This window comes from Canis lupus, chromosome 17 (assembly GCF_003254725.2).
Source record: "Canis lupus dingo isolate Sandy chromosome 17, ASM325472v2, whole genome shotgun sequence".
In the NCBI taxonomy this organism is placed as follows: Eukaryota; Metazoa; Chordata; class Mammalia; order Carnivora; family Canidae; genus Canis; species Canis lupus.
In genome coordinates, this window is record NC_064259.1 from 59,558,639 (window position 1) to 59,578,411 (window position 19,773).

At 37.3% G+C, this 19,773-nt stretch overlaps 1 protein-coding gene across 6 annotated transcripts in view; it reads left to right on the forward strand.

Annotated features, from left to right (window-relative positions):
• The window catches only part of RPRD2 (regulation of nuclear pre-mRNA domain containing 2), a 90,748-nt gene that overhangs the window by 52,221 nt on the left and 18,754 nt on the right, over positions 1 to 19,773 (forward strand). For 3 of the 6 annotated variants that reach the window (XM_049095891.1, XM_049095892.1, XM_025453133.3), the window contains exons 3-7: positions 5,925 to 6,025; positions 6,875 to 6,952; positions 8,249 to 8,301; positions 9,303 to 9,429; positions 11,016 to 11,191. In XM_049095891.1, coding sequence (XP_048951848.1) covers positions 5,925 to 6,025; positions 6,875 to 6,952; positions 8,249 to 8,301; positions 9,303 to 9,429; positions 11,016 to 11,191 — 535 coding nt within the window. The remainder of the gene's footprint in view (positions 1 to 5,924; positions 6,026 to 6,874; positions 6,953 to 8,248; positions 8,302 to 9,302; positions 9,430 to 11,015; positions 11,192 to 19,773) is intronic. The other 3 variants (XM_049095893.1, XM_025453134.2, XM_025453135.2) reach the window with 1 other exon arrangement.

Below are 19,773 nucleotides of genomic sequence, written 5' to 3' on the forward strand. Positions count from 1 at the left end.
ACAGTGATACGTGAGCACCTCCTCTTGTACTCTTCATCAGCTTTACTCTTTGAAATAACTTGCTAATACCTTGCTGTTTTAAAGGTAAAGGGGCGGGGGTGCTAGCTGAGGAAGCATCTATTGAATATCTTAGCAATTCTCCAAGGTCAGCCAATTGTTTGTTATTTGTAGGTCAACAATAGAGTTTAGAATTAATTTCTAGCAGTTGCTCTTTTTTCCAGCATATTTTACTTAAGGACACAGAGAATAGTTTGGTTTGACAGTAACAAGATCCAGCTGCCATTTATTCAGTTACTATTTATTTATTTTTAAGATTTTATTTATTTAACAGAGAACACAAGCTGGGGAAGCAACAGGCAGAGGGAGGAGAAGAAGCAGGCACGCTGGAGCCTGATGCAAGGGCTGATTCCAGGACCCTGAGATCATGACCTAAGGCAAAGGCAGACGCTTAACTGTCTGAACCATTCAGGCGCCCCAGTTACATTCTTGACAAAATAATAAGCTGCACCAGCAACAGTGGACATACTAGAATGACATTAACCAGAGACACCCAAGTGGCTCAGTGGTTGAATTTCTGCCTTCGACTTAGGGCATGATCCCAGAGTCCCGGGATCGAGTTTCACATCAGGCTCCCTGCATGGAGCCTGCTTCTCCCTCTGCCTATATCTCTGCCTCTTTCTTTCTGTGTCTTTCATGAATAAATAAAATCTTAAAAAAAAAAAGAATGACATTAACCAATATGCCTATGTCAGTAGTACCATGTGGTACTACTGTGGTCTGGCAGTTAGATTAAGACTGGAGAAAAGGGTTTCCTCAGAGTCATAAGAACCCCTTGGCTTCTGATAAAATTTTCTCACAAGGACTACATTACCTACTTAGATCACCTGGAATTCCACCAGATCAAACAAATATGTGCTTACAATAAAAAAAATCACCAAACACATTGGAAAACAAACCACCATAAAGGAGAATCAGCAGATTTAGCTCATCTGCCCCCACCCTCATGAGATTCAGAAGTTAGAATTATCAGAATATATAAAACAACTATATAAGAAATTTTAAAGAATGATTAATAGAGGGGTGCCGGGTGGTTCAGTTGGTTAAGTGTCTGGCTCTTGATTTTGGTTCAGGTCATGATATTGAGGTGGTGGGATTGAGTCGCACATCAAGCTCTGTGTTCAGCACAGAGTCTGCTTATCCTTTTCTCCCTCTGCTTCTCTCTCTCTCTCTCTCAAATAAATGAATAAAATATTTAAAAAAAAAAAAAGGAAAAAAGAGAAAAGGGCACTGGGGTGGTTCACTGGTTGAGTGCCTTTGGTTCAGGTCGTGATCCCAGAGTCGGGGATCAAGTCCCACATCAGGCTCCCCACAGGGTGCCCCTTTATTCCTCTACCTATGTCTCTGCCTCTCTCTCTCTCTTATGAATAAATAAATAAAATCTTTTAAAGAGATTAATAGAATAAAATGAACAATGGATGTTTGGACAGATTTGAAAAAGAACCAACAAGAATTCTAGAAAGAGGGGATCCCTGGGTGGCTCGGCAGTTTGGCGCCTGCCTTCAGCCCAGGGCGTGATCCTGGAATCCTGGGATTGAGTCCCGCACTGGGCTCCCTGCATGGAGCCTACTTCTCCCTCTGCCTGTGTCTCTGCCTCTCTCTCTTTCTCTCTGTCTCTCATGAATAAATAAATAAAATCTTAAAAAAAAAATTCTAGAAAGAAAGAAAAAAGATTAAGCTAGAAATTAGTTCTGAAGAAATTAGAATGCAGCAATTAGGAAGAAGGACGTGAAAAAAAGATTGGAATGAGAGGCCTAATTAACATCAAATTAGCTTCCAGGAGGAGAGAACCTTTGAGGTTGTCTGAGGAGGTAATAGCTGATGACTCTGAAGGTGATGAAAAACATGAATCTGCAGTTACAGCAACCACAACATGTACTAAGCAGGATAATTTTAAAAAGAAATTCACACCTAATCATTGTAATGAAATTACAAAACCAAACCAAACCAAAAAATAACAAGTGTTAGGATGAGGGGAAAGTTCTGTTTCTGAAAGGCATGTAAAATGGTAGCATAGCTGTGGAATACAACTTGATGGTTCCTCAAAAACATTAAATGTAGAATTCCTGTATGATCTAGCAGTTCAGCTTCTGGGTATGTACCCCCAGAAATGAAAGCAGGGACTCAAACAAATACTTGTACACCAGTGTTCAGAACAACATTATTCACAATAGCCAAAAGGTAGAAGCAAACCAAGTACCAATTTTTAGAGCAGTGGATATGTAAAATGTACTATATACATAAAATAGAATATCATCTAAACTTAAAAAGGAAAGAATTCTGGTATATGCTACAACATGGACGAACCTTGAAGCATTATGTAAGTGAAATAAGCCAGTCGCAAAAAAGGTAAGTATTGTATGATTCTGCTTAAACTACAGTAGTGAAATTTACAGAAAGTATAGTGGTGGTTGTAGGGGAATGGGGGAGGTGATGTTCAATGGGTATAGAGTTTGAGTTTTGCAAGGTAAAGAGAATTGTGGAGAGTCCTTATACAACAGTGTGAATGTTGTATGTGAATGTATATATCCATAGAGATAGAAAGCAGATGAAAAGTTGTCAGGAGCTGGAGGGAGGTGGTAGTGGCAAGTTAATTGTTTAATGGGTACAGAGTTTCTGTATAGGATAATAAAAATTTTTGGAAATAGATGGTGGTGGTTGTACAACATTGTGAATATAATGAATACCCCTGAGTTGTACTTTTAAGAAATGGTTAAAAAAAAAAGGGGGGGTTAAAATGGCACGTTTTATTTTACCATAATAAAAAATAAAAAGCAATGCCAAAGAGAAAAGACAGAAAGACAAATCACATACATACACAAACCTGCAATTAGATTGACAGCACACTTTTCAACAGCAATTGTGGAAGCCAGATGGCAGTTATGAAAAGTATTCCATAGCATTTCTAGAAAATAGCTGTCAATATAGATTTGCATACAAAGCAAAACCTTTCAAGAACCATTCAAATCATATAAAAATATTTTTAGAGAAACCTAAGCTGAGATAATTCACCATCAACAGACTTCTGAATCAGTTTTAGTCTGAGAAGTTAGCAATAGGGAGGGTTGGTGAATCAAACTGGCAGTAAAATAAAACATCTAGGAAAAGCCTTAACAGGAATTATGTTGAAACCTATATGAATAAATTATATTTGGGAATGTTGAATATAAATTCATAAATATTAGTGTTTTGCTGCAGTGAAGGATAATGTGGTGATACGTTATATCATGTTAATAGATAATACTTTCTCCAAATTAATATATCAGCCTAATATAATCCAAATTAAAAATACCAAAATTTCCTCTTTGTAACTTACCGTTATTCTAAATTTACTGTAGAAAAATAAGCAAATTAGAATATGAGAAATGTTTTGAAATGCAATTGGAATGAGGGAAGAAGATAAGCTACAGTTTTGAAGATAATACAGTAACAGTTGACCCATGGAAAATATGGGTTTGAACTGCTCAGATCTACTTATACATTGATTTCTTTTATTATTTGGCACAGTACCGTAAATGTATTTTCATTATGATTGTAATATTTTTTTCAGTTTAATAAGAATGCAATATATAATGTACAAAAACACGTGAACTGTTTATATCATTGGTAAGTCAACAGTAGGCTATTAGTGAAGTTTTGGGGGAGTCAAAAGTTATGTGTGGATTTTCAGTTATGGGGGATTGGAGTCAGAGTGCCCCTAGCCACCCCCCCTACATTGTTCAAGATCAATTGTATAATTTAAAAATGGATTAATAGAACAGAATTCACAGCCTAGAAAAAGATTAATATTGAATATATGCTAGAGGAAGCAGTAAATCAATGAGGAAAAGAGAAGTTATGATATTGGAACTATTAATAGGAAATCTGTTTAGATTAGAGTTTGGCTTTACATTCTGTATCAACTAGATTTCATTTAAAAGAAACATTTTTATTTCTTTCTTCATGAGACTCATGGAGAGAGGCAGAGACACAGGCAGAGGAAGAGGCAGGCTCCCTATAGGGAGCCTGATGCAGGACTCGATCTCATGATTTTGGGATCACTACCTGAGCCAAAGGCAGTCGCTCAACCACTGAGCCATCCACTTGTCCCTGTACCCAGTAGATTGTAAATGAATTACACAACTTAATTTTTTATAAATGTTAATCATTAAAAGAAAAGTAAAAGAAAATAAGTTATATTTTTTAGTTTCTGGTAGGCTTCCTATACTTAAAAAGTGGCACTAGAGAGCACTTTTTATTTTAACAAGGCTACATTTTAAAATTATATGATTTAAAATGTAACTTAAAAATTAAAGTGCAAAAAAAAATTAAAGTGCAAAGTGGAGAAAAGATACTTGCGATGTTGGCAAAATAATATTTTATGTATAAAACTTGTTTAATCCTCAGATAAACACTAACATGCTAGTGAGTAGATAGGCACAGTTCGTAAGAGAAAGTACTGCCTTATTCCATTGATCAGGCTTAGTGTTACTAAAGGTAGGATATCAAGAGATTGTGTATGTCCTAATGGGATGCAGTATGAACGATATAGTATCATTTATTTAATATTTGCTCCCCCAAATTTGAAAATCCAGCTGATTTTCAGAGGAAAATTGAGGCATTAGTGGAATAAGCTCAATGACTCAAGAGAAGCAAATAAGTAAAGCTGGAGAATGTGGAATGTTGTGCTGGACTGTAACATCAATGAATGTCATGGGAAAAAAACTGAGAACAGTTTAATCTAATTGCTCTAGATTAAAAGAGATTGAAGAGACATTACCAAATGCAATGTGTTGACCTTCTTTGGATCCCGATTCAAACAAACCATCCGTGGGACGGTTTAGCTCCCGTCCACGTGGCTCAGCTCAGCAGTTGAGCATCTGCCTTTGGCTCAGGCTCACAGTGGTGTGATCCCAGGGTCTGGGATCGAGTTCCACACTGGGCTCCCCACATGGAGCCTTCTTCTCCCTCTGCCTGTGCCTCTGGTCTGTCTCTCTCTCTGTGTCTCTCATGAATAAATAAAATCTTTAAAAAAAAACAACTGTAAATTGACAGCTTTGAAGCATTTAAGAAAGTTTTAATGTTCAATTAAAAATATTAATAGAATATGTCAATTGTACTTCAGTTTTGAAAAATTAAAATCCTAGGATCAGTCCCGGCATCATGCTCCCAGCTCAGCAGGGAGTCTGCTTCTCTGTCTCCCTCTGTTCCTCCCCTCTGCTTGTGCTCTCTCTTGAGCATTCTCTCTCTTTCAAATAAATGAGTAAAATATTTAAAAGTTTTTTTCATTTTATTAAATTCACCTTCCCTTTTGGTATCCCAGTTGTATCAATGAGCTCATTGACTAACCCTCATAACTTCATATACATCAGAAAGCTTGGTGTGCTGTCATAGCCTCATGTATGTCATTGATAAAGAGGATTAAATAAGAATGTTTAAGATTTTATTTATTTGTATTATTTGAGTGAGAGCATGCACACAAGCGTGGGAGGAGCAGAGGGAGAAAATCTCAGGTTGACTCCATGCTAATCCCAACTCAGTGCTTGATTTCACAACCCCGAGATTATGGCCAGAGCCGAAACCAAGAGGGTGATGCTGAACTGACTGTGCCACCCGGGCACCCCAGAATATTTAAGATTCTAAAGTGTTAACTATACTTCAATTAAAAATAATAAAGTGTGTCAACTATACTTCAATTTAACAACTTTTAAATTAAAAAATTTTTTAGAAGAGTGTTTAAGATTTTAGTCCTGCTAGGCACTAGGAAAAAAGTCTTAAACATCAGAAGACATTTGGAAAATAATTTTATTGACCACTTTATTTTCTGATTTCTAGTTTGAGACATAAATTAACATTTTTATATTGTCTTTGTCACTTTTTCTCCTCAGGGATCCATCTGTCTCTAAATCTATAGAACGAATCTTCAAAATCTGGGAAGATAGAAATGTGTACCCAGAAGAAATGATTATGGCATTGAGAGAAGCTTTGAGTAAGTGTATTTTCTCTCCTAAAAGAAAAAAATTGAGTCTTGAGTCTTTATATATATTTTTATAGGTCTGGTCCTGTTGCTTAATAATGAAAAATATAATTCTGGATTGGGTCCTATTTATTTAAAATTAAGTACTTATAAAATCTGTTTGAATTAAAATTTAATTAGAATTAGTTTGTGGAGGATTGGATTTTGTTCATATTAACTAGAGAAAGTCAAGCATATTAAAGAATGGTGGCTATCTGATTATTTTTCTGCATTTGTTTTACTTTGAGTGTTTTAAACTACTCATTTTTGTGTGTGTTTAATAATTACTGCCCTGTCCTATTACTGTTGGAGAATTTTTTAATGGGGTTTCCGTTTCCACTAAGTTATTTAATATTAAGCATATATTGACATTCTTTATCTCTTGGTTTAGATTTCCAGTAAGTTGTGTACTTGTTTTTAAAAAGTTATTTATTTCCTATGTATTAGATGCATGTAGTTGAGCCATTAAATATAAGTTGGTGATATCATGACTCTTATTTGACTAGAAATTAGCTTTTAAAAATAGCATCTTCTAAGAAGCTGTTAAATTCTATTTTGAATGTGTTAACTAGTATTTTTAAGCTTCCTGCCCTGTTCTTCTCAAAATCAGTAGTTTTATTGATTATAGAAATCACGTTTATTTGACAGCTTCTTAGATCTGGTGAGAGTTTTTATTTTTTTAAAAAAATGAAAGAAAAGGAAAGAAAGAAACAACACACAGTCTCGGATTGCCTTTTTTCAATGCTACAACTTTGACACTGAAGTGGACAGACAAAACAGCTTCCCATAATGCCAGATTGCAAAAACTGAAATGTTTTCCAGGTACCACTTTCAAAACTCAGAAGCAGCTGAAAGAAAATCTGAACAAACAACCGAATAAGCAGTGGAAGAAATCACAAAGTAAGGAACAAAATCTCAACTAATATAAAATTACCTCCTCTTTTTGGAGCAGAAGAAAATGTAGACCATTTGACATCGTACCTGGCATAAACCATGGGGAAGCCTGTGTTTTCCAGGCCTGGGAGAGTGACCCAGTGACTTATACTAAACAAGCCATCATGGAGTTACTTCTTTAAAAAAACAAAACAAAAAACAAAAAACAAAAAAAAAAAAACCTACTTTTAAACAAAGAAAATGCAGAAAAGGGGTTTAAATGAGTGAAGATTCAAGAGTAGTTGGGGGATTGAAAGAAGAAAACAAATGCTTGATAGTGCCCAGGCTAACTCCTAGGTTGAAAAATATATATGAAGTTAGAGGCAGCTGACATTAAACAACAGAGCTGAAGAGGAGACTAGGCATTAAGAAGCATTTCTGTGGGAGCCATGAAATCCTTCAGATTTGGGGATACCCTCTACCAGATTAGACATGGGCCTCAAATCCTGGCCAGAAGCTCATTCTCTAACAGGAGCTCCTTTTATGTTTATCATGTTTACCCAGCATGAGATCAAGGGAGTGGAATACTGCATGTGATAGGCTGCTGTGGGCCAAACTGAGGAATATTGAGAAAGACTTGAAGGTGTGGAGGGAACAAGGTAGAAGACAGTGAGAATTGGGAGATAAAACAAGACACTTGATATTCATATGATATTCATCATGATTCAGGGAGTCCTCTGACATCCTTTGGTCGTAAGTTGCATGCTTAGGAACAGCAAGAGTCGTCATTTCAGCCAAAGTTGAACTACAGTGGTAATGTACTTAGAACTTTCCCTGCCTATTTTTGCTGTGAATTGAGTCAGCAGAAAAAAGAAATCCAAAGCTAAATCATAGGAATAGACTTGATGTTTATAAGTAATTTTCTTCAGCCAGTGCTCAGGATTAATTGGATGCCCTGCTCCTGAACACTCTTAATTTGAGATACTGAGATCTTCTTAAACTCAGTCAGACTAGGAAAAAAGGGTACTTCATGTATCTCAGTATCTCCAAATCAGTAACTCTAGGACTTGATGACTTAAAGGGTTTTTTGGAGGTAAGTAGGTTAGACCTATCTAAATAGTATATTTTTATATTGGCCACCCTTGGGAATGTTTAAATTTCATATTATAGGAGTATTTATTCTAGGAATTATATTATTATTTAAATGTACATATTTGACATATGTTCAAAGTGTTCACGTTAACTATAGAGCTGAAAAATTACCTGAATATTAGCCAGTTTTGTGTATCTTTATTCTTAATGACTTTTTGTTTAATTCAACAGCATCCACGAATCCAAAAGCTGCTCTCAAGTCTAAGATAGTTGCAGAATTTCGAGTAAGTTATAGAATACATTTAACATGCCAAAGCTTTATTCACCCATCCCTTTTGTTATAGTTCCCTGTATAGTCCAGTAAGATTAATTTTTATTCAGAACACCTGGGTGGCTCAGTGGTTGGGCTTCTGCCTTCGGCTCAAGGTGTGATCCCACAGTCCCAGGATCAAGTCCCACATCGGGCTTTGTGCGTGGAGCCTGCTTCTCCCTGTGCCTGTGTCTCTGCCTCTCTCTCTCTCTCATAAATAAAATCTTTATTAAAAAGATTAATTTTTATTCAGTTGTACATCAATTATATGGGTTTTAAGTACTTCTTTTTTTGTTTAGTTTTTTTTATTTATTAGAGAGAGTGAGAGTACAAGCGAGGGAGAGAGTCAGATGGGGGAAGCAGACTCCCTGCTGAGCAGGGAGCCAAACAGAACATGACCTGAATAGAACATGACCTGAGCCAAAGGCAGATGTTTAACCAATTGAGCCACCCAGGCACCCCTTCATCAGTTATATTTTAAACAGGTTTTTAAACTATTCTGAAGGAATCCAGATTGAGACAGATTACTTGGAGTTTTATATGTTCCCCTAAGGGAAGAATCAACCTTCTTCCAGATTATCTATTACCCGCCAAGTTCTATATTGAAACCACCCCCCCCCCAACGAGATGTTCATCCTTCTGTGAAGTCCTACTAAATTAGAACTTGCTTAGAGTTAACATAATTAGACTATATTTATCTAACTAAAATTTAAAGAATAAGTAGATCTTTGTCTTAGTCTTAACCTTATATGGTCAATTAGCTTTGAGTAACTAAGGAAAGGATATTTTAAAGTATGTAACTAAAAACAATGGTCTTGACATGAATATTGATATTGCTATCCCCAGTTATGAGGAAATGCAAAGGGTTTCTTTCCCCTTGGTTTTACTAGGTTTTAGACATGTTTTATGTTAACGGAGGATGATGGAATAAGTGAATAACTTCAAAAATAAAGTAAGACTCTGGTCTGTGTTCAGTCCCAGGCCCTCATTGAAGAACTGTTGCTGTACAAGCGCTCAGAAGATCAGATAGAATTGAAGGAGAAACAGCTGTCAACCATGAGGGTGGATGTGTGCAGCACAGAAACTCTCAAATGTTTAAAAGGTAATACTTCTTTTTAAATAGAATAACTCCGATTTTCTTCCCAGACCTGTCATTTTAAGTCATCAGACTGGCTTCTCCCATAAAGAGAACCTTAGGTTTTAGGAGCAGTTGTGGCACTTCTCGTTTTTCAGGTCATAATTTCATGCATATAAATTTCATAAGTAAATTCTTGTCTTTCACATTGCACACCTTAAACTTAACACAATGTTATACGTTGATTGTATCTCAATAAAGCAGAAGAAAATATTTTTAAAAATCTAAAAAAAATAAAACAAATTTGTCCTTTTCCTTGTTTCTAGTGCTTTCTTAATGTATTGGGTTACATATAGACAGATGTGTTTCACATGTGTGATAATGTGGTTTGGGTATGTTCTTTAATAAGATCACTGTAATGCCTTATAAAATTTGCTTGTTGCTCTCGTCCTTAATTGTAAATTAAAAATGATAATTGGGGGATCCCTGGGTGGCTCAGCGGTTTAGCGCCTGCCTTTGGCCCAGGGTGCGATCCTGGAGTCCTGGGATCGAGTCCCGCGTCGGGCTCCCGGCATGGAGCCTGCTTCTCCCTCTCCCTCTGCCTGTGTCTCTGCCTCTCTCTCTCTATGTCTATCATAAATAAATAAAATCTTTAAAAACAAAAAATAAAATAAAAATAAAAATGATAATTGTATCAATAAATTATTAGAATGTAAATCTCATGAAGGTAGAAATTACCTTGATTTGTTCCTTGCTGTATCCTAGCACCTAGAACAATGCCTGCTACATACATTAATAGGCATTGGATAAATATTTTTTAAATCATGAATAAACGATTTGCCCGCTATTCATTTGGTGCCCGCTATTCATTTGGGTGCCTGTTTTGCTCTTGCACCGTACTTTAACAGTTTTTACCTAATTTAATCCTCACAACAACCCAAAAGCATATTAAAGACCTCCATTTTGTACATAAGAAATCTGAGGCTTCATAAAGAGATAAGTAGCTTACACAAGTTACAGCTGATAAAAAGCAAAGCCAAAATTTGTACCCACATCTTAACATCCAGTAGTCACTGGGAAAGATGTATATTTGGGAGAGTTAAGTAACAGTTTGTAATGTCACTATTGTTGAAAAAACCGTTCATGGTTTGTATTCTTATCAGGGATCTTCTTCAGAGAGGAAAGAAGAATTTTGAGTATGATACACACAGAGGTCACTTTATCTTTACTTTTCTGAACCTCCCATTTTCTCACATTCAACCGTGAATCTAAGGGAACAGAATAGAACCTCATCCTGTTACTCCTAATTAGCAGCTCAATATCCAATTTGTGAAGAAAACCAGTTAATAGACTTTCTTTCAGTTGAGCTTGGTTTTCTTTACCTTAATGATAAACTTCATGATATACTATTGGCTGCACCCTAGCAGATTCACATGAATTGTTTTAATAATCTGTTTTGTGGGTTTTATAACTTGGAGAATCTCCTTTAAGGTGAAACTGAGACTAAGGCAGCAAGAACAGGTTCACAGATTATGTAAAAGGGGTTTTCTTTAAAACATTAAATTTTTTTACATTTTGTTTTATCCTAAAATGAATATTTCCTCTTATTTTAGATAAGACAGGTGGAAAGAAGTTCTCCAAAGAATTTGAAGAGGCAAGTTCCAAGCTTGAGGAATTTGTGAATGGATTAGATAAGCAGGTGAAAAATGGGCCTTCACTAACAGAAGCATTGGAAAATGCTGGAATTTTCTATGAAGCACAGTACAAAGAAGTAAAAGTGGTGGCCAATGTAAGTGATAATTAAACCTATCTTATATCAATTACTTACTATAAATCAGTGACTGTTTATATGATTTATCTAACTCAGTGAGGGCATGGATGAAAAAATTACTTTTAAAGGTAAGTAGCCTTGTACAAGGTAATAGAGCCAGCAAGTGGAAGAGTCTGAATTAAGACCTGGCTCTTTTTGACACTAAAGCTCATGGGTACCATGACCATTAATCTATACTAAAGCCTTATGTCATAGCATTTCAAAGAGAGGGTGCCTGGTTATTGTTACAGGATATGGGAATTAGGCAGAAGTATACATACTTTACTGTCTTACCAGAAAACTGAATGGAAACATTGTTACTAGTGGGCTCAGAAAGGAACTGTTTTATAATGAAATTTTTTATAGTTTTGTTTATTTTTCTAGAGAAGGAGTGGGTGGGAGAGGGGTAGAGAGAGAGGGAGAGAGAGAATCTTAAGCAGGACACTTAACCGACTGAGCTGTCCAGGCACTCTGGATTTTTTTATAATAGTTTTAATCACTGTGTATGGTCATAAAAGCAGATGGTAGAGTAGATCCCACCAGCCCCACTTCCTAGAAGCAATCCGTTTTAACTCCTTTTTTTTTTTTTGGCATTTGCCTCCGTGTTTGGTTTGGTTTGGTTTGGTTTGGTTTTTAAGATTTTACTTATTTGGGATGCCTGGGTGGCTCAGCAGTTGAGTGTCTGCCTTTGGCTCAGAGCGTGATCCCAGTTCGGGGGTTGAGTCCCGCATCGGGCTCCCTGTGAGGAGCCTGCTTCTCCCTCTGCATGTCTTTGCCTCTCTCTGTCTCTTTCATGAATAAATAAATAAAATCTTAAGGAAAATAAAAAGGATTTTATTTATATTTATTTGAGAGAGGGTATGCACACCAGGAGGAGGAGAGGGAGAAGCAAACTCCCTGCTGAGCGAGGATTCCAGTGTGGGGCTCAATCCCAGGATTCTGGAATCAAGACCTGAGCTGAAGACAGATGCCTTAACTGAGTGAACCATCCAGATGCCCTAGCCTTCATATTTCTGAATAATATGCCTTATATTTCTTTCTTGATTTATCCTATTTAAGAAATATCTACTAACTTCTTGGTACGACAAATGAGGATTTAACTTATACTCCACTGCCTTGCTCCTCCTCCCAATAGCCTTATGTAACTATTTTAAATCTGTTGATTACTATATTTGATATTTTTTGACCACTAACTCTAGACTCTTCACTTTATAAAATGAGGTTATTTACATCTTTCTCCTTTACTATTAGTTTTCATCTATCCCTTCAATTTCCCAACTTCAGTAAACTGTACTTTTACATCATCAAAGTTGACAATATTTATATTTCACTCTATAATCATAATTAAATGTTACTTCCTGCTTTAAAGGCTGAAAATTTGGGATGCCTGGGTGGCTCAGCAGTTGAGCATCTGCCTTTGGCTCAGGGCGTGATCCCTGGGGCTTGGGATCGAGTCCCACATCAGGCTCCTCACGGGGAGCATGCTTCTCCCTCTGCCTATGTCTCTGCCTCTCTCTGTGTGTCTCTCATGACTAAATAAATCTTTTAAAAAATAATAAAGGCTGAAAATTTATAAACAAAGCTTATGGTACAACTGTGTAAACATTGAACACCATACAGTCTTATGATAGCTGTGGTTTTATTAGATAATTTTTTATTTTTTCCTAGAATTTTTTTGCCTTCTCATAGCCTTTTGTGTCTAGATCTCACTCTAGGACTGCTGTTTATTGATATTGAGTTGAGTACTCTCTTTTAGAGTCTAGGTCTTCTTTAATTGGTTTTCTTTCTTGTTTTGATGGAGCACATTCTCAGTTAATTTCCCCATAGAGGGGGCTTATGGGAGAGATAAATTTTCCGAGTCCTTGGATCTCAAAATCTTTTTATTCTGTTTTCACGTTTGCTTTTGTAGTTTAGTTGGTTGAAAATCACTTTCCCTAACAGCTTAAAAGGCATTACTTCATTGTCTTCAATATTATTATTTTTTTAAGTTTCTTTTTTTTTTTTTTTAAGATTTTATTTATTTATTCATGAGAGACAGAGAGAGAGAGGCAGGCAGAGAGAGAAGCAGGCTCCATGCAGGGAGCCTGACGTGGGACTAGATCCCGGGTCTCCAGGATCACACCCCGGGCTGAAGGTGGCACTAAACCGCTGAGCCACCCAGGCTGCCCTGTCTTTAATATTATTGATGTGAAATCTTTGCAAGATCATTTATAGGTGACTTTTTTTTTTCTGCCTGGGAGCTTTTAGGGACCCCATTATAGTGTCCTGAAATTTTTACCATGATGTACCTATATATGAGGTTTTGTTTTTCATTTATTATGGATTACTTGGAGGGCTTTCTGTCTAAAAGTTCTTCAGTTGTGGAATAATTTCTTTCTCTTTTATGTTCTCATGTTTTCTCAACTTTGATCTTTTTGTACTGCTTTCTGGAAGATCTTAAGGGTTTCCTCCTCCCCCACCCCCATTATCTCCATCTTTGGCTTTTATAATTCTGGCTTTCATCAAAAATCAGATAATGGGGGCCCCTGGTTGGCTTAGTTGGTTAGGAGTCTGCTTTAGGCTCAGGTCACGATCCCAGGGTCCTGGAATCAAGCTCCATATCAGGCTCCCTTCTCAGTGGAAACCTGCTTCTTCCTCTCCCTCTGCCATTCCCCCTACTTGTGCTCCCTGACTCGCTGTCAAATAAATAAAATCTTTTTAAGAATTACGTAATATCTGTGTCCACTCATATTTAAGAATGAGGTATGAAAAAATTGAGAAGCTGTCTGTACATAGGTAGGTACTATTTACTTTTGGGTTTGACTAGTAAAGTCTGTGTAGGTGAGGAACTAGCGTTATTTGGGGCAGGAGGGAGCCCTAAAAGAAGGCTGGAGTCTTCTTACCAGACTATTTTAACTCTTTAGAAAAGTCACAGTTTTTGCCCAAGGCATAGTGCCTTGGCTGCCAAGTGTGGAGATTGCAAGAGAAGTAGTATTGTTTGGTAGAGACGCTTTTAATTAATTTTCCTGATTTCAACCCCACCACTCACTCCACCCTTCTATATTCATCATGCCTTAGATGAGAGCTGCTCAGGGATTCTGCAAGTCAGATCAGCTGCTTTCTTAGGTATAGCTCCCCCTCTGTACATTCCTAACCTCATTTTCCTTTCCCCTGACTCATCCCTTCTTTTTCACTCTTCCAACCTCCTTTTGTCTTCTAAAAATTCATAGAAACATTTTTCCTGGGTATGCTTCTGGTTATTTGTTTATCCCTTTGTTGTTGTTGTTTTTTAAAAGATTTATTTATTTATTTATTTATTTATTTATTTATTTATTTATGATAGAAAGAGAGAGAGAGAGGCAGAGACACAGGAGGAGGGAGAAGCAGGCTCCATACTGGGAGCCCGACATGGGACTTGATCCCGGGACTCCAAGATGGTGCCCTGTGTCAAAGGCAGGCGCTAAACTGCTGAGCCACCCAGAGATCCCCTGTTTATCCCTTTGTTTTTGTTTTTATTTTATTTTAATTTTTTTAAAGATTTTATTTATTTATTCATGATAGACATAGAGAGAGAGAGAGGCAGAGACACAGGCAGAGGGAGAAGCAGGCTCCATGCCAGGAGCCCGACGTGGGACTCCATCCCCGGACTCCAGGATCACGCCCTGGGCCAAAGGCAGGCACCAAACCGCTGAACCACCCAGGGATCCCCATGTTTTTGTTTTTAACTGTTCGTTTTATAAGAGTCCTGGCGGGGGGAGAGACAATGAATGGGAGTGGTCAGTTCACCATTTTGACCCAGAAGACCACTTAATAATTTTTGAATACTGACCTGTGATCTCTTAATTAGGAAATCATTTAGGCTACTTTAGAGGATCTTCAACAAATGGCTGGGATAGGTTTATCCAGCAAGGATTTGTTAAGTACACATAATTGCAATTCTGTATGATAAATGCTATAATAGAGGTACCTGTAAGATGCTTTGTGAATAGATTGAATAGGTGCTTTAATTTGGGAGTCAAGATGGAGGATATGGGGAAAAATTTCTCAGAGGAACTAAATACTGAAATTACAGTAATTAGCTAAATGAAAGGCCATATTCTCGGCGATCCCTGGGTTGCTCAGTGGTTTGGCACCTGCCTTCGACCCAGGGCGTGATCCTGGAGTCCCAGGATCAGGTCCCACGTCAGGCTTCCTGCATGGAGCCTGCTTCTCCCTCTGCCTGTGTCTTTGCCTGCCTCTCTCTCTCTCTCTGTCATGAATAAATAAATAAAATCTTTTAATTAAAAAAAAAATGAAAGGCCATATTCTCTGAAGAGTAGAGTTGAAAACATGCAAACATAAGAGTATGGCAAAATTGGTGGACCTGAGAGTAATTTTTTATAGCTGGGCATGTATGCAGAAGTAATAAATAAAACTAGAGCATTGCTTAGGAACATCGTGCTGAATGGTGTGTATTCATTCTAAGGTCTTGGAATTTCGGGCAGCCCAGGTGGTTCAGTGGTTTAATGCCGCCTTCAGCCCAGGGCATGATTCTGGAGACCTGTGATCGAGTCCCGCATCAGGCTCTCTGCATGGAGCCTGCTTCTCCCTCTGCCTATGTCTCTGCCTCTCTCTGTGTGTCTCTCATGAATAAATAAATAAAATCTTAAAAAAAAAAAAAATAAGGTCTTAGAATTTTACCCTGAAAGCAGTGAGAAGCAGTTGTAGGATTTTAACTTTGCTAATGATGTGATCAAGTTTGCATTTTAGAATCAGGAGAACAGAATGGAGAATAGGAGAGTATTAGAAGCAGGGAGACAAGTTAGGAGGTTATTGAAATAATCCAGATTGATTTATGTTGAAAAGCTGAAACCTCTATGCAGTATTTTCGAAAAGATTTTTTATCACAATCCAGAATAAGGGAAGATTTTACATGGAAACTGAGAACTGTACACACATGCATGTACATATATACAGCAGAAGTTTTCATAAAACAAGATTTAACCCTTTTTTGTTCAGTACATTGAGAGAGTCTTCTATTTCCTGTACTCTTAATTTCTTAAGATGGCTATTTAGGTAATTGATTTCAGCTTTTAAAAAATGTATGCATGTATTTAATACAATAAATTTCCCTCTAAGCTGTATCCCATAATTTTTTAATTGTAAATTTTAATTCTAGTATAGTTAACATACAGTTTTTTATTCATTTCAGGTGAACAATATAGTGATTCAACATTTCTGTATTACTCAGTGCTCATCATGATAAGTGTAGTCTTTAATTTCTTTCACCTATCTCACTCATTCCCCTCTACCACCACCACCTCACCTCTGCTGTTTGTTCTCTATAGTTAAGAGTCACGGGGGATTGGGGGGGTGGCAGCTGGCTGGAGACTTTGACTCTTGATCTCAGGGCTATAAATTCAAGCCCCATGTTGGGCATGGAGCCTACCTAAAAAAAAATTTTTTTTAAATATCTGTCTTTTAAAAACAGCATGCAGTTGGATCCTCTTTTTGTTTTGTTGTTTTTTAATCCTGTTTTTTATTGTTGTGTTTTAATTTTTATAATGTAATTACATCTTACCATCTTTACCTTTTCATTGGAGTGTTTATGGCATTTATTGATATGCTTGAATTTAAGTCTATCATCTTGAGACTAGTTTTCTATTTATCCTATTGTCCTTTGCTTCCTTTTTAAACCTTTTCTCCTTCTTCTTCTTCGATTAATCAAGTGTTTAGGTTTGATTTTATCTTTCTTTTGCTTTCTCTCTTTCCCTTATTTTCTCTCTCTCCTTCCTGCTCTCCTTTCCTCCCTGTTCACCTCTCACTCTCAGTGGTTGCTCTAGGGACTATAATATACATCCCGAACATTTCCTTAAATGAGATTATCTTAATTTAATATTAACTTATTATTATATCTTAAATTAATATTGTTATTTCATATGCAGTTGAAGACCCTTAAAATAATAGCATTTCCTTCCCCCCAAGTCTTTGTGCTTTGTTATCATTTTATTTACATATATTTTATATAGTTTATAATTTTTTAAACAGTACACTTTTTTTTTTTAAAGATTTTATTTATTAAAAAAAATTTTGGGGATCCCTGGGTGGTGCAGCGGTTTGGCGCCTGCCTTTGACCCAGGGCGTGATCCTGGAGACCCGGGATCGAATCCCACATCGGGCTCCCGGTGCATGGAGCCTGCTTCTCCCTCTGCCTATGTCTCTGCCTCTCTCTCTCTCTCTCTGTGTGACTATCATAAATAAATAAAAATTAAAAAATAATTTAAAAATAATTAAAATTTAGTTATTTATTCATGAGAGACAGAGAGAGAAGCAGACACATAGAGGGAGAAGCAGGCTCCATGCAGGAAGCCCGATATGGGACTCAATCCTGGGTCTCCAGCATCAGGCCCTGGGCTGAAGGTGGCGCTAAACTGCTGAGCCACCTGGGCCGCCCCATTTTTGGTGTTCTTCATTCCATTTTACAGACCCACTTTTCCATCTGGGATCATTTCCCTCTAGCATTTTTTGTTATAGAGTAAGACTTCTGATGAATTTCTTACATTTTGTTTATCTGACAATGTTTTTAATATTTATTTCTGAGAAATATTTTTCTTTCGATTAGAATCCTAAATTGGTCATTTTTTCTTTTATTACCTAAAAATGTTAATCTGTCTGGCTTCCCTTGTAATGGGAATTCAACTGTGCCTGGATGTATTCTTTGTAGTTACCCTGCTTCGGGGTTCACTGAGCATTTTGGATCTTAAAGTTTGGTACCTTTCGGGATCCCTGGGTGGCGCAGCGGTTTGGCGCCTGCCTTTGGCCCGGGGTTCGATCCTGGAGACCCGGGATCGAATCCCACGTCGGGCTCCCAGTGCATGGAGCCTGCTTCTCCCTCTGCCTGTGTCTCTGCCTCTCTGTCTCTCTCTGTGTGACTATCATGAATAAATAAATAAAATCTTTAAAAAAAAAAAAGTTTGGTACCTTTCATATAATTTTGGACTATTATATTTTAAAATATTTCTTCTCTGTTCTCTCTTCTCTTTCTAGGATTTAATTACATACCTCATGTGGTATTAGATTTCTGCTATTTTATTTATTCTTTTTTCCCTCCAGACTAATTTTTTTTTAAGATTTATTTAGGGCAGCCAGGCGGCTCAGTGGTTTAGCACCGCCTTCAGCCCAGGGTGTGATCCTGGAGACCCAGGATCGAGTCCCACATCAGGCTCCCTGCGTGGAGCCTGCTTCTCCCTCTGCCTGGGTCTCTGCCTCTCTCTGTCTCTCATGAATAAATAAAAATCTTTAAAATAAATAAATATTTATTTATTAATCTTCTAATTCATTAATTCTCTCTTTTTCTAGACCTTATCTGTTGTTAAACCCATGATTTAATTTCTCAATCTTTTTTTAAAAAAAGAAATCAAGGGATCCCTGGGTGGCGCAGCGGTTTGGCGCCTGCCTTTGGCCCAGGGCGCGATCCTGGAGACTCCGGATCGAATCCCACGTCGGGCTCCCTGCATGGAGCCTGCTTCTCCCTCTGCCTGTGTCTCTGCCTCTCTCTCTCTCTCTGTGACTATCATGAATAAATAAATAAAATCTTAAAAAAAAAAAAAAAAAAAAAGAAATCAAAAAGAAAAAAGAAATCATCTGAGTATTAGGTATACTCATTGATCTTGGGATGTCACAGGTGCCAGACCATATCAATATACAGAGCTAAGAAATAGATATATGTATATACGTTTTAATCTATATGTTAATGCACATACACATTTACATCTATATTAATTTCTGTATCTATGTATATATTGAAAACCATGAGTTCATGCTGTTCTCTCCAATCCCAGTCCAACACACAGGATTCATTCGGGTTTTCTCCCTTTCCCTGTTTGTAATTGCTTTTTCTAACAATGCAAAACCTTGTTCCTCTTTTTTTTTTTTTAAGGTTTTTTTATTTATTTAATTGAGAGAGAGAGAGAAAGAGAGAGAGAGAGGCAGAGACACAGGCAGAGGGAGAAGCAGGCTCCATGCAGGGAGCCTGACGTGGGAGGATCACGCCCTGGGCTGTAGGTGGCGCTAAACCGCTGAGCCACCTGGGCTGCCCAACCTTGTTCCTCTATCTTCAACATAATCACTTATCTGATCAGTCCCTGTGTGTAGCCAGACTCCTAGCACTTCCTTTCCTTATCTACCTCTGGGTTTTCTTTCTTTGTATCTTGCTTAGGCTTCAACATCCCATGCAATGCCTTCCTGCCATGCATATATTTCCGTCACCCCATTTTGGCTCCATTATCTTGCTCTAGGCTACCAAGTCTTAATGAATTTCAGAGTGAAGTGTTCAAGAAGGGATTTTTCTCTATTTTCTTGAACATGTGAAACGTAACTATTTGGTTTTTGTCAGTTAATTCCAATACTGGCTTCACTTGTTATAAGTCTGTTTCCAGTGTCTTTTTTCTTTTAGGTCATTTGACCCTGTCTCTTGATGTGCTGGCTAATTTTGTATCGAGTGCTAACATTGTATATGAAAGTGTTTATAGAGTCTCTGGATGATTTAAAAACTCTTTCCTAAAAAAAATAAAATAAAATAAAAACTCTTTCCTTTAGAGTGT